This window comes from Bicyclus anynana, chromosome 9, assembly GCF_947172395.1.
Source record: "Bicyclus anynana chromosome 9, ilBicAnyn1.1, whole genome shotgun sequence".
NCBI lineage: Eukaryota > Metazoa > Arthropoda > Insecta > Lepidoptera > Nymphalidae > Bicyclus > Bicyclus anynana.
In genome coordinates this window covers 14,155,236-14,170,708 of record NC_069091.1, presented here as the reverse complement: position 1 = coordinate 14,170,708, position 15,473 = coordinate 14,155,236, and the positions used below count along the sequence as shown (strand labels likewise).

General features: G+C 36.7%; 1 protein-coding gene across 1 annotated transcript in view; it reads right to left on the bottom strand.

Moving 5' to 3' along the window:
• Nucleotides 1-13,400, bottom strand: part of LOC112048983 (dnaJ homolog subfamily C member 10) — a 59,037-nt gene extending 45,637 nt beyond the window's left edge. Inside the window, exon 1 of the mRNA XM_024086698.2 lies at nucleotides 13,024-13,400. Coding sequence (XP_023942466.2) covers nucleotides 13,024-13,192 — 169 coding nt within the window. The 5' untranslated portion in view covers nucleotides 13,193-13,400. The remainder of the gene's footprint in view (nucleotides 1-13,023) is intronic.
• Nucleotides 13,401-15,473: the final 2,073 nt, after the last annotated feature.

Genomic DNA, 15,473 nt, shown 5'->3' with positions numbered 1-15,473 from the left:
TGTTCGTTATAGAAACAAAAACTACTCGAAGGATTTTAACGAAACTTGGTACAATTATTCTTCATACTCCTGGGCAGATACAGTATACTTTTCATCACGCTACGATCAATAGGAGCAGAGCAGTAAATGGAAATGTTGGGAAAACAGGAGAAGTTACTCCATTTTTACAACGATACTGCTGTAAGGGTTGGATTAAGAGGTCTAAGGATGGACGAAGTCGCGGGCGTCCGCTAGTAAAAAATAATTTAGGAAAAATTATCATCACTATTAATTACATCCAATTCAAATCTATGAGGACAAAGTCATGGACGTCTGCTAGAGTTGATAAAATATATCTGCTTCCGTTGTCTGATATATGTAAATTATATAACTTGTAAACAAAAATAAACATTAAAAGTTTGTCAAAAAGGAACTAACAATAAAACAAGTCAATCAATTAGTCAGGACTTGACTGGTCCATTTATTTAGATTTAACATAATGGAGTATGGAGGTCACTTCAACAGTTCTGTAAATATTTATTGATTACATATTTGACTTCTATTCTAAGTATTTCTTGCTAACGGATGTCACGTGACCTTGATCCGTATTTTAATATTTTATACTCTTCAACGAGCTTTTCGCCAACAACACGACTTATTCGAATTTGAACATTATTATTATAGAATGCCAACATTAAAATGACACTAACAACGAAGTCGCCATGTAAACGAACAATGTCACAAAGCAGTAACTTTACGTGACCCTGATCCGTATTCTACTATTTTATACTCGTCGACGAGCTTTTCGCCAACAACACGACCTATTCGAATTTGAACTTTATGATTATGGGATGCCAAAATTAAAATATCACTGACAACGAAGTCACCGTGGAAACGAACTTATTAGAGATTTTCATGTATTAAAAGTTGTCATGTTTGTGTATCATAAATGTAAAATAACTGTACCTAAACGCAGGCATGTCTACTGACGGCAAAACGGACTCCTTTTCCATTTACACCTACATTCCAAATGTATCCTTGCCTATCACTGACCACATCGATCTCCTGGGAGTCGATATTTCGGCTAACATCAACTTTGGGCGGTCCATAGAATCTAAAGCCAAAACTGCGGCCAAAAAACTTGGAATACTCCGTAAGGTTAAGCAGTACTTCTCCTCACAGCAATTACTTATCAGGCCCAAGTCCGGTCTTGCATGGAGTACTGCAGCCATCTTTTTGACGGCTCAGCCAAATACCAATTGGCTGCTTTGGATGCTGTGGATCGCCGAGCCAGGAGACTCATTGGCACAGATTCACCGTTTTTGACCAAACTCCAGACCCTTGCGCATCGGCGGAAAGTTGCCAGTTTATCGGTGTTTTATAGGATATATTTTGGAGAATGTGCTCAGGAGCTATTCGATGTCATACCACCTTCGCTTTTTTACCATCGCACCACAAGACATCGGGTGGGTTTTCATCCCTATATTGTAGATGTCCCTAGGACCCGTACAAAACGCTTTGCGTCTTCTTTTCTCATACGCACGGCTAAGGTTTGGAATACCCTTCCCAAGTCTGTGTTTCCTGAATATTATAACTTGGGTATCTTCAAAACAAGAGTGAATAGGCACCTTCTAGGCAAGCGTGTCCCATCTTAGACTGTATCTACACTTACCATCAGGTTAGATCATGGTCAAACGCAAGCCTATTTGCATTAAAAAAAAAAAAAAAAAATAACTGTACCTAATAGTTGTAAAAGAGTAAATTTTTGATGTAATATAAATATTATAAAGCTAAAGAGTTTTTTCGTTTGTTTGGTTGAACGCACTAATCTCAGGAACTACTGGTCCGATTTGAAAAATTCTGTGTTAGATAGCCCATTTATCGAGGAAGGCTATAGGCTATATATTATCTCCGTATTCCTACGGGAACGGGAACCACGCGGGTGAAACCGCGCGGTGTCAGCTATTATATTATAAATTGTTATGTGTGTGTATCATAAATGTAAAATAATTATACCTAATAGTTCTGTATTAGGATAAATTAGTAATTTGCTAATAGTATCGCAATAAAAAAATAACATTGTCTTTTATGTATTAATAAATATTATATTTCCTTTTATTATTTTTGTTACATTACCGACATTGAACGGTCTACATGGCTAAACAGGACGTACACTACGTATTCACTAATGACTAAGCAACCAATTAAGTTAATAATTTGCATTTTGTTTTTCCGCAATCACTTCGCTTTCAACATTAGTACTATCTGTCGTAATATAATATCTGAATGATAAGCCTGAAGGTCGAGATGCACATTACTGCAGCTGTTTATCTATCGGTTGATGTTATTATCGGTCGAATAGTCTGCATTCTGTAAAGTTTCAGCGCTGTAACATCTTTCGTTTCATGACCACTTCGGGAGGGGGGGGGGGGGGAAATATTCTATGACCTTCCTCGTGGTATGACCTCAGATCGTGTTAAGTAGTTAAGTATATTCATTGGGTTCATCCAATAGTTTCGGAGATAATTGCAAAAGGTTGCATTCATCAGAAAATCTACTACAGAATACTTGACAAACAAAGATGAAATTTGGCAAGGAAGTTAGTTTACAGTTAGTAGTTGTCCGCTAAGAACGGATTTTGCTAGAGGGCCGGATTAGGGAGGTCTAAGGGTGGAAGATGTCGCAGGCGTCCGCTAGTTCTATATAATTGTTGTAAAGCCTTTAGCCCATTTACTCGATATTGAAACCTCCTAGCAACGTCCAGAATGCGTTATACATCCAGCATGAATAAAATGTAGTAATGCGTCTGGTATAATATGGATTTTTGAGCTTACGATACTGAAAAATATGTTTGATTTTGATTTTGAAAGATTAATCAGTTAACCAATGAGTTAGTTGAGATAAGTCATTGTATGTGAGTTGCTTAGACTGATTATCCTGTCATTAGCAGATTTATTGTTACAATGTAATGAAACAGAGCAATTGTATAACTTGTTTCTGGCGTCACCGGACCGGAGCTTATCACTCAGCTATAATTAGGTGAATAAAAAAAACAATTACCTGCCACTAATAGGTCAGTTAATTGCTTAGCTCTATCAGGTTTTACTAAAACAAAAGAAGACCTAGGCGGCTATTCCGTAACGATGTTTTGTACAACTTTATATCTCTCTTTGTTTAACACGATACCATAGAAAGAGATAAGGTAAATTCGAAACTCGCACTTGCGAAGTATACTAACCATCGTTACAGAATAGCTCTCTTGCAGGACTATTCTGTAAGGAGTTTCGAATTCACATCTATCTTTCTCTTTCTATAGTACCGTGTTAGACAGAGAGAGATATAGGTGACTTCGAAATTTGCACTTGTGTACGAGTTATACAAGTATCGTTACAGAATAGTCCTGCAGGAACCGGAAATTGTTAATACAGCTGACGCAAAAAAGATAGACCGATATTATAGTGAATTCGAAACTCGCACTTGCGAAGTATATCGTTACAGAATAGTTCTCCTGCAGGACTATTCTGTACAAAGCTTTGTATAACTCGCAAGTGCGAGTTTCGAATCTCCTCTATCTTTCTCTTTCTATAGTACCGTGTTAAACAGAGAGAGGTAGAGGTGAATTCGAAACTCGCACTTGCGAGTTATAGCAAAGCATCGTTAGTAGTCCTGCAGCTTGCAGGAACCGGAAATTGTTAATACAGCTGACGCAAGCTTACGACGTATGTGCCTCGTTGATCCAGTGATCAGCCTATGTGGCTTCAGATCACATGGTACTGTGTTCGAGTGCATATTCGGGCTATGAAATAGTGTGCTTTTCTTGCTACAGTAAATCAGTAAGTAATGTTTTTCAGCGTGGGGTTGGGAATTTGGTGGTGCTATATTTTGCTTCACCGGAGTCACTATTCTAGGCGATAACATCGAACCAAGCCTGGCACATTCCAGAACCTAACTTCGAACTATGTGCCATTGCCACAGCTTTGCGAGTAATGAAAGTTATGTCGATAACTTTGAGTATCTCGAGTAATCTAAGATATAGGATATAATCAGCCTGAACAGAAATTATAAAAAACCTGCCATTGTCAAGTTATAGCTCGATGGCGCCATTATAATTTTTATAGCGGTCTGATGTGCTTGATAATGATAGATAATAATGGCAAAATAAATTAGTTACACTTTTTTTCCTAATATGGCGAGGTTAATTATTTTTTTGTTCAAGCTATTCATAGATCTATTTAAGTCATGATATTATGCGTCGACCTACCTAATTGAAAATGTGCTAAGGCCACCCGCTTGTATATATGTATAGTGTATCATTTTACTAGTATTGCGTTGAATATTTATAATTGTAATTACTTGATTTCCTTCCAATCATTTACGTCACAAGGAACTTTCGTTAGTGCGATATATTGTTATTAAAATCCTGGACAATTGAGGGTCTGGAGGAAACCTACTTTCTCCCAATATCACTATGACTCTCAGACCAATTACCTTTGGACTTGTACCGCACACAAATTAGCCAACAAAACTGTCTGTCTTTTTTTTTGAGGGAGACGAGATAACTCACACATCGAAAATACTCAGAGGCACAATTATTCGCCCTCCCTAATATGACGCGAGTATATTAAAGTGCCTCTGAGTATATTTTTTAACACCAATAAGTATATCCTGTTTCCTTACACAACTATAAATTGAAATCGTAACACACACATGTGTAGAGTTTATAGTGGAAGGCTCACTTCTTTGCACGCAAGCCTGTCTACCTTCTTGAAATCAACGAATGTATTCAAAATTCATTTTTTTTTCAAGACAGCTTAGATTACAACTTTTAAAACGTTAAATTTGACTATTTTACTAGTTATAACCGATTCAGAAGGCAGGGAGGCGGTTCTAATAAGAAAAGCCGACAATAAACTCAACAGTTGCTAAATCTTTTGCCTTAAAAAAATACAGGAGGATGATGAAGGCTACTTTTTATCCTAAAAAAACCGTGATTCCCGTTTAATTTGAGAAAAACTAAATGTGGACGTCGGCTAATAGATTAAATCCTACATTCCTAACAATAAACCAAACCTAACTGCGCTTGTGATAGCGCCGACTTCGTAAACGTTTCAAATTGACTTTAATTACAAAATTAATGGCTAGAGCAATTTGGATTTAACATGATGATGACATTCCTTAGTGGCTTAAAGCTAATAAACATCCAAACTAATATTATTAATGTAAATGTGTTTGTTATGCTTTCAAGCCTAACACACTAAACCGGTTTTAAAAGTTCTTTCAGCAATACAAAACTACATTGTTACCAAGTAACATAGGCTATATTTTATTGAAAATTATTTCACGAATAGAAAGCGACTGGGAACTACACGGGTGAAACCGCGAGGTTCTGCTAGTTTTGATAAGAGTAAAATAACTGCTTGTAATCTTTATTATAATGTTTACTATGTATTTACAGAACGTTTAGCAGTATCAGCTTAATTGCTACTTATTCAACATGCTCATTGATTGATAACCTTTTACGTTAATTGTGTACATCTGCAACCATTAGATAATTACAGTAGTACAATTTCAACTATTAAGAAGGTAGGTACATAGAAGCGCCGTAGCACGTCGGGGTCCCGAAATGCTAGAACGGCTACCCCGCACCGAAAGGAGAAGGTTACCGACCCACATTAAACGGACCGATGACATCAAGATAAATGTGTCTCCAGTCTGTGGTGTTTGGAAGCCCTTGGAAGAGGCCTCTGTCAAGAATTGGGTATCCATCTGCTCATCATCATCATTATCCGTCGGCTCTTCGAAGTATATGATCAGCCCATTGCCACTTCAGCTTTTGCGACTCGCTGATTTATGTCAGTGACTTGGTTCGTCTACGGATTCCTCATTTTCATAGCTCGGACTTTGAGAATAATCGATTCTTTTTACATATTGTTTTTATTAATATATTTAAGGTTGAAATACTTGCAAACGAAACGTAACATCATCTTTTATTAAATTAGAAGTTGTTGCCGTTTTTATGCCATGCAACTACACAAAGCAGCATTTAGGCAGCTCTTTACACGACGAAAACGATCACGACAGTGAAACATCTATTCTATAGAAACAGTTTTTATAAACGCGTTAGATCGTGATCATATACTTTATACAAAGGCGTAACATCGCAGGTCCTAATGTAATTGGTCTGAGGTTGCAAATTACGATACCTATAAGTAATTAATAATTTTTATAAAATAAAATTATGCTTTAGGGATATAAAATGATGTAATATCTTGTATTATTGATGTCGTAGTATTATAGATATTGATATTATTACTGCTATATGGTCTAGATCTTTACACAGACTAGCTTTATAAACCTGTTTTTTTTTAATTACAAAAACGTTATAGTAAAATCAAAGTGTATTCAAAGATAAACCCACTACGAGTACTAACACATAAGCAATCAGCGTTTTTATATTATGTAGATGTACCGCCTGTCCCAGCTTTTGATCATTTGGCTAATCTACCAAAACTCCACGAGGCAGGTGTTTGAACTTTTGTAAGCTAGAGTAGACAACGTTCATATTGGACGTTGTCTACTCTTATTACGTGTAGTTGTTTGTATAAACAGGGTGCTCGGGAGTATTTCTCATAACTCTGGGGTTATATTCTTTACCTAAAAATAATTAAAAATGTTCAAGGAACATGTGTTCTAAATTTAATATTTTCGGGGTAAATAATATTTCTTTTGTAAATAGATCTTAAAATATGCCCCTTATACACATCCTTATAATTAAGACGTAGCCACGTTTGTCGTTTTAAAATGCAAGGATAGATAAAGGCGTGTGTTACATGGATAGTAGGAATTATTTGAATTATTTGGTAAGAAAGCATAAAAAGTTTTTATTATTAAGTTAAAAAATATAAGATGCAATTCGGCTCCTATAAGTGGACTCGTCAACACCTTGAAGTTATGGGAAATACTCCCCAGCAACTTGTATAAAGCTTTACGGAGGGGATAGGCTCAGATACATAAAGTCTAAGGTTCGATAATCCGCACGTTAAAATAATCGGACTATGGTAAAATGTCAATAAAAAATAGTCATGATTGAAAAAAAGATATACTTAACTATTATTATTAATTTAAAAATGTAGACTCTAAAGCTCATATGAGGTAAGTATGAAAATGCAACTAAAATACGCGGATGAATCCGCGGAATTTCAGCTAGTTCGTTATATTAGGTATGCTGAGGAAGATATAAAAGAATTATGTTACCTCCCATAAGCATGATACCCACTTGCCTACCGTGTGTATATTAGGGAAATGGACTGACCAGTTATTTTAAAATGACGAAAATGTGCTTAGTGTCGGTTTTTTTATATTCATTACAAGTCGGCCCTTGACTACAATCTCACCTGATGGTAAGTGATGATGCTGTCTAAGATAGAAGCGGGCTAACTTGTTAGGAGGAGGATGAAAATCCACACCCCTTTCGTTCTCTACACGACATAGTACTGGAACGCTAAATCGCTTAGCGGTACGTCTTTGCCGGTAGGGTGGTAAGTAGCCACGGCCGAAGCCTCCCACCAGCCAGACCTGGACCAATTAAGAAAATCTCAATCGGCCCAGCCGGGGATCGAACCCAGGAACTGCGCCACGGAGGTCATCAAAAACGTAACGAAAACGTGTTTGCGTAACTAGTGACGGAAAAGGTTATATTGTTTTTCAGATTAGCTAAACAAATTTTCAAAAAATGCATGTTTACTATTTTAGGCGCTAGACAAAAGAGTTTTACTTTAAACGGAAGTCCATTGTCTTTGCGACTTGGGTTAATAAGGTTGTTAAACGTCAACAATCTTGACTTTTGATCCTGTCTGTTAATTTAAATACAACTAAGTACGAGTACGCAATGGTTACACTAGGAATAGAGCGTGTCAAAGATTGAGAGGGGGCAATATGTAAAAAAATAATCAATTTTAATTATTTTTATCTCTCATCTCTCATTTTGTTTTCAGTACTCTCTGAAACAAAATAGGTAGATAGGTACCTACTAAATGGGTTTTATCAACAACCTTTTATTATATTTAATATTATTGGTTTTTATGCGTTTCAAATAAAGACGGTTTCGTTATACGACATAAAAAAGTTACCCAAAAAAACCGTTTTAATAATCAAGTAGAATTTTAAACTACGTAAAGGTTTTGTTTCATCAGACGTTTAGATTGTTAAAAGTTATGCAAAAAAATAGGATTTTGCACAAGTAAAAGTTACATTTCATTATCATAAGGGTTGTGAAATTCCGAAACATACAAGCACTTTTGACGTGTCAAAAGTGCTTGTAAACTGAGCCTACTTGAAATAAATGATTTTTGATTATGATTTTGATTTTGAAAGTTGACCAGCACGGCAGCTATTCTCTAATTATGTTTTGTATAACTCGCAAGTGCGAGTTTCGAATTCACCGCTATCTTTCTCATTCTAAAGTATCGTGTTAAACAGAGAGAGATAGAGGTCAATTCGAATTTCGAAACTCGCACTTGTGAGACAAAACATAATTAGAGAATAGCTGCCGTGCTGGTCATGTTTCGGAATTTCACAACCCTTATGATAATGAATTGAAACTTTTACGTTGCTTCATAATAATCAGCTTAATCTACTTGTGCAAATATCGTTACAGAATAGCCTAGCAGCTTATCGTATGAAACATATTACCTATAACATTACGAGTATTTGCTGGTGTTGAAATAATGCGACATTAAATATATTTTTGATTACATATATATTATAAATACATCCGACTTCAAAGTATTAACGTAGTCACGAAACTAAAAAAAACATTATAATATTTTTTACCTATTTTTGATTATTGTAGGAGGTGCCATGACAGTGATCTATTAATTCAAGGCATACCTATCATATAGATTTTCTTTTCTCAGACATTCTTTTTACTTTCATGTATTTTTTTCAGTAACGACTAAAATAAACACACGGGCTTGGCACCGACTTTAAAATGATCAATAAGTAAAAAAATATTATAATGTTACTTTCCCTTTTTAGTTTCGCAGTCGGTCGTATTTTTAGTGTAATCAAGTGAAAACAATTAAATTCATATAAAATTCATTCAAACATCGCCCACTACAACTACTCAGCATTAGACTCTGTAAATCTATACTTCATACACTAGTATTATAGGTAGTTTGTGGTATTGTGTGGGGTAACCTCTGGACCTACTAAACGAAGTTTAAAAAATTTTACTACTAGAAAGTCACGTTGTTTGTGAGTACTATAGGCAAAAATTAAACAAAAAGTTTTTTTTGCGTTTTACCGTTGTGTAAATAAACTTAAGCACTTGAAAAAAAACACAGACAGACTCTTCAATTGTATTTATATGTAACTAGCGAATGCCCGCGACTTCGTCCGCGTAAAACACGATGTAAACTTTGAACTACCCCTACCCTACCCCTACCCCGTTTAATAATTATTATTAATATGAACTTTATACAATAACAATAAAGCTCAAATTGACTACGTTTTAGTTAGAAAACATTTATATGGGAAAAAGAAAAGGGCTATTTTCATGGTTTTTCCGGCAATTATTCGAATTTTTCTCGCCGTAAAAATCCTAGAACTTGAACGAACATTTTAAAAAAAGAATTGGCCAAATTGGTCCAGGCGTTGTTTAGTTATGAGCTTACCAACGCATTTTGCGATTCATTTTTATATTATAGATATCACAGAAAACATATATGTACAAGTAATGTTAAATATTATAGTATGGTAATTGGTAGGTAGGTACATGAATTTATAATGACAACAATAAATTACGCAAGCTCATTTAGTAGAGCATACAATGTATTAACATTAAATTAATTAACTTTTAAATTAATATACTCATTGTTTACAAAATTGCCTTATTAATAAACAATTAATATCCATCGTGATCACCTAATTTAATGGCCCCAGCTGGCCTATTCTCAAACTTTGAGTAATTTTAGTGGATATACATGAAAATTATTAATTAGCTTTTAGTGATTCTTAAGTCACGTGATTTCGTATTCAATATTAATCTATTGCTAACTGATCAAAATTACTAAGCTTCGTGTTTTACATTATGATTTCTTGTTAACAATGGGCTTTATGGATTATGATGATAAATGCGATTGTTATTGATTTGATGTCAATTATATTAGGTTGCTAATAGACAAAAGCAAGTGAATATACTAGCTACCTCCTCCCTACAGAAGAGGGGTTATGGATTATGGAACTTAGACCCACAACAATCAAAAATTTTGCAATCAAATTAACATCGTTGGCTTCAATGCGGTTTGGGAAATGTTTGAATTAATGATAATTATCAGATATTAACTATAATAACAGCATAACGAATTTCTTGTAAAAGTGATTATTTAAGGTTGAACACACAACTCGACATTGTAAACGTTATTTAGGCAGGTATTATTTGTTTAAATAACGTTCGTTGTGGACCACAACTAACATTGAGTTGACTATAAATATCCTCTTTAGAGCGCCTAATTTTTCATGCGCTAGTAACTCATCTAACAGTATTTAATATCATTGAACCTAACTTCTCAGACCATACACTTAAACTCATGGAAGAGAGGCAAGAAATGAGATTACAGTCTTCAGCAGATGCGTCAAATTACCGACTGATCAGTAGACAGATCTCTAAGTCGCAAACCAGCGACTTGCGAAACTTCAATACCGAGCGTATCAAAAATGCGATTGAAAACAATCGAGGCTCAAAAGTTTTCGCCAGAGATCTGTCTATTGGACAGACGCAGCTGACGCGTTTGAAGACCGAGCACGGTAATCTGATTTCTTCCAAGCCCGAGTTATTAAGTGAGGTCGAGAATTTCTATGGACAGCTATACACGACTACTCAGCAGCCTGTTGACAACTTGGCTAAAGACCCCAGAGCCAAGTTGACCCGACACTATACCGAAGATATCCCGGACGTCAGCCTATACGAGATTAGTGTGGCTCTCAAACAACTGAAGAACAATAAGGCGCCAGGTGAGGACGGAATCACAGCAGAACTCCTGAAAGCGGGTGGAAAACCGATACTTAAAGTCCTTCAGCGATTGTTCAATTCCGTCATTCACGAGGGCACGACGCCTGAGGCGTGGCATAGGAGCGTGGTGGTTCTGTTCTTCAAAAAAGGTGACAACACCTTGCTGAAGAATTACAGACCCATCTCGCTGTTAAGCCACGTTTACAAATTGTTCTCGAGAGTCATTACGAATCGTCTCGCTAATAGGTTCGACGACTTCCAGCCTCCCGAACAAGCCGGTTTCCGAAAAGGCTTTAGTACCATAGACCACATCCATACGCTGCGGCAGGTTATACAGAAGACTCACGAGTATAACCAGCCACTATGCTTAGCGTTTGTGGACTATGAGAAAGCCTTTGATTCGGTGGAAACCTGGGCTGTGCTAAGGTCATTGCAGAGATGCCGAATTGATTACAGGTATATCCAAGCGTTGAAGTGCTTGTACGAAAACGCCACTATGTCAGTCCGTATTCAGGATCAGACTACGAGGCCAATCCAGTTGCAGCGAGGAGTGCGTCAGGGAGATGTGATCTCTCCGAAGCTATTTACCGCCGCACTGGAAGACGTCTTTAAGCTTCTGGACTGGGGCGGACTTGGCATTAACATCAATGGCGAGTACATCACTCAACTGCGGTTCGCGGATGATGTAGTCATCATGGCACAGACTCTGGATGACCTTAGTACCATGCTCAATGACCTCAGCAGCGTTTCTCAACAGGTGGGCCTGAAAATGAACATGGGCAAAACAAAAATAATGTGTAATGCTCATGTATCGCTCCACCCAGTTATAGTTGAGAACGCTGCACTCGAAATTGTAGACGAATACATATACCTAGGACATATGATCCAGTTAGGTAGGTCCAATTTCGAGAAAGAGGTGAACCGTCGAATCCAACTCGGCTGGGCTGCATTCGGGAAACTTCGCGACATCTTTTCGTCCAAAATTCCTCAGTGCCTGAAGACAAAAGTCTTCGAACAGTGCGTGTTGCCAGTGATGACCTATGGTTCCGAGACTTGGTCGCTAACTATGGGCCTGATAAGAAGGCTCAGAGTCACACAGCGGGCGATGGAACGAGCTATGTTAGGAGTATCTCTGCGTGATCGAATCAGAAATGAGGAGATCCGCAGAAGAACCAAAGTCACAGACATAGCTCAACGAGTTGCGAAGCTGAAGTGGCAATGGGCGGGGCACATAGTTCGAAGAGCCGATGGACGTTGGGGTCCCAAAGTGCTGGAATGGCGACCCCGCACTAGTAAGCGCAGTGTTGGCCGACCCCCCACCAGGTGGACTGACGACATCAAGCGAGTCGCAGGGATTCGCTGGATGCAGATGGCTCAGTATCGTGATGTTTGGAAGTCCCTACAAAAGGCCTATGTCCTGCAGTGGACGTCCATCGGCTGATATGATGATGATGATGATGATGATGAACCTAACTTGTTCATGGTTATTTACTTCAAAAATGACGTGAACGAAGTCGTAAAATAAAATCTTGAGTTTTTTAGGGTATCTCCCCTACATGTAAAGTGGGGATGAATTTGTTTTACTCGTTTATCTTATAGGGGTTATCGTTAAATAGATAGGTCTTTTAAATGTATGAGGTATTCTAACGTTATTTTTAATATTTTTTTATTATTAAAATAACTCAGTCTGTTAGAACTAGAAAGCTGAATGGGTATGTATATTAATTAATTCTTTATAGCAGTAAAAAGAAAATTATAAAACAAATAATTAATTGGGGTTCCTTCCCTACATGCAAAGTGAGTGTTTCTTTATCGTCTACCCCATGGTGTGGAGTATCGTTATCGATATTTTTGTGAAATAAATAAGGGTTAAAAGTGCTAATTTACTATCTACGGAACACTACACTGCGCGTGACCCGACACGCTTTTGGCTGGTTTTTATTACGTAAAAATAGTATTCACATTGAATTGTAATAGTGTATACTACAACAACTTATATTAATAATAGTGGGGTATTTTTATATATTACTCACTCTTCTTCAGCAAACCCGTAGTCACTTCCATGTTTATATCTGTAAACTCTATATTTACGTTTACAGGTTGTGGCATATTCATCTGTAGAGTCCTACATTCTGTCTGTTTTGGTTCCCTCCTGCTGACCTTTTGGCCTAAGCCTTGCAGTAAGGTCAATGCACTCGTCATTATTTATTATTTATTATTCACTATTTATTATTCACTGCACAATTATTTTTTAAAAAATAAATTATAATTCATCGCGAACTAAACGCGCGTAAATTTTTTTTTTATTTATAAATTGTCTATGAAAAAATTCTATTTAAAAAAAAAATTTTTGTCGTATTTTTTTTCAAATTTCGAACACATTCGTTCTTTAAGAGTTTGAATCGCGAACTGGCGGGTGGCGCTCGCCTGCAGTCTGATTAGCCCTAAACCGCTTTTCGCTCGATTGCCTTTTGCACGCGTTCTCAAGCTTAGCATCCACTTAGCCATTAGATCAAAATAGTTATAATAAGCTAAGCAGTGTAGTGAAGCAGGTGAAACCAAACAAAATCTTTACAACATTATCTTACTTTATCTATTTAACAAGCAACGGTGCAGTTGTATGCAATTTTCAAATTCCAATTACGTTTTTTAAGTTTGCTGAATACACAGATTAATCAATAATAAGCAGATGGAGCGCACGGAACACGACGGTGTCGTACCCGTCACGGATACGAAATTCAAAAACGAATACGTTCTCTTGTCAGTACGATACGTACCGTCGCATCAATAATTTTTAGTAATAATCAAGAAAAAATGGCGTTTTATGTTTTTAAATATTTTAAAAACTGTTCTCGAAAACTAAAGAAATAAGATGATTTGGTTATTATTTTATTGGTTATGTATTTTTTTTATTGATTATTATTATATTAATTTACGTAATTGTTGTTATTGTTAAATTTTGACATACAAATTATAAAAAAGTTTGTATATGCATATTCAAGGAGACGCGTGACTTTTTTTTGTCGGTTGCACCGGCTTCAGCGCGCAGTTTGTAAAGACTCTCTCTGGTTACTCTGTGATACTTGTATACTCGATTGTATATGGAGTTTCGATCCGCCACGCTGCTCCTATGCAGGTTGGCAGGTGATAACAAATCAAGTGGTCAACAATAGTTATGTAACTCGATGTATCATTCAAGTAATCAGTCACTACATCGTTTTTCATCGTATTTTCGTTTTTGCAATCATCTAACTTTGTGTTTTCAACGAAATTACACAATAATCGTCATTTTACGTAAAGTAACATTTACGTTATATTTTGATGGCCGTATCTTTTTGTCAAGATTTTCACTGCCCCAATGGACCTGAATATCAGTATGTAGGTACCTATAAGGTTTTAATTTCAATTCAACGCAATACCTCCTTGACTCTTGAAAGACAGACAGACATTTTCATTTTTATTTCATTCGACAGCCTCCGTGGCGAAGTGGTATGCGCGATTTACAAAACGGAGGTCCTGGGTTCGATCCCCGGTTAGGCCGATTGAAATTTGGTCCAGGTCTGGCTAGTGGGAGGCTTTGGTCGTGACTAAGCGATTTAGCATTCCGGTACGATGTAGTGTAGAAACCGAAAGGAGTGTGGATTTCATCCTACTCCGAATAAGTTAGACCGCTCCCATCTTAGATTGCTTCATCACTTACCATCAGGTAAGTTTGTAGTCAAGGGCTAACTTGTAGAGAATAAAAAAAAAAGAAATGATCCTATAGGGTTTCACTTCTTTTCCTTTAGTACGATTACGAAATCACCAAAAATTGCTTTTATAGTTAACGAAAAAGCATATTTATACAATTTAATTAATTGTGAAACTCCTTATGTAAGATTGTAAAATAGTCTAATTAGTATAACTGCTTATAAGGAATGTGTATATTACCATACTCACTGTGAAAATATGTAAAAAATTACTCGCCTTATATTTATTTATCACCATCTTATACTTATTTTAATTTACATTTGTTAAAAAAACTGGAAGACCGAGTTCCGCAGTTTTTTGTAGTCTTTTATTATTTCTTGAAAAAAATTAAGTAGGTACCTACTTTGGTCGCTGTAAAATATTGCTAGCTTAGGCCAGTCAAAAAACTTCGGAATGAGATATATTTTTTTTTATGCAATATAGGCCAGCGCTTGACTACAATTAAGCCTTATGGTAAGCATTAATGCGGTCTAAGTTGGAGCGCGCTTACCTAGAAGATGCCTATTCACTCTAGCTTGAAGGTGTCCAAATTATATGTGTCAGGAAACACAAACGCCGGAAGGGCATTCCAAATTTTTGCTGTACGAATTAGAAATGTAGATGCAAATCTTTTCGTACGAGTTGCCTGGACATCCACAATATATGGATGCCACCGTTTGCGACGTCTTGCTGTTCTGTGGTAGAAAGGGGAAGGATGAACTAGATGGTGAAGTTCCAGAGCACACTCGCCAAA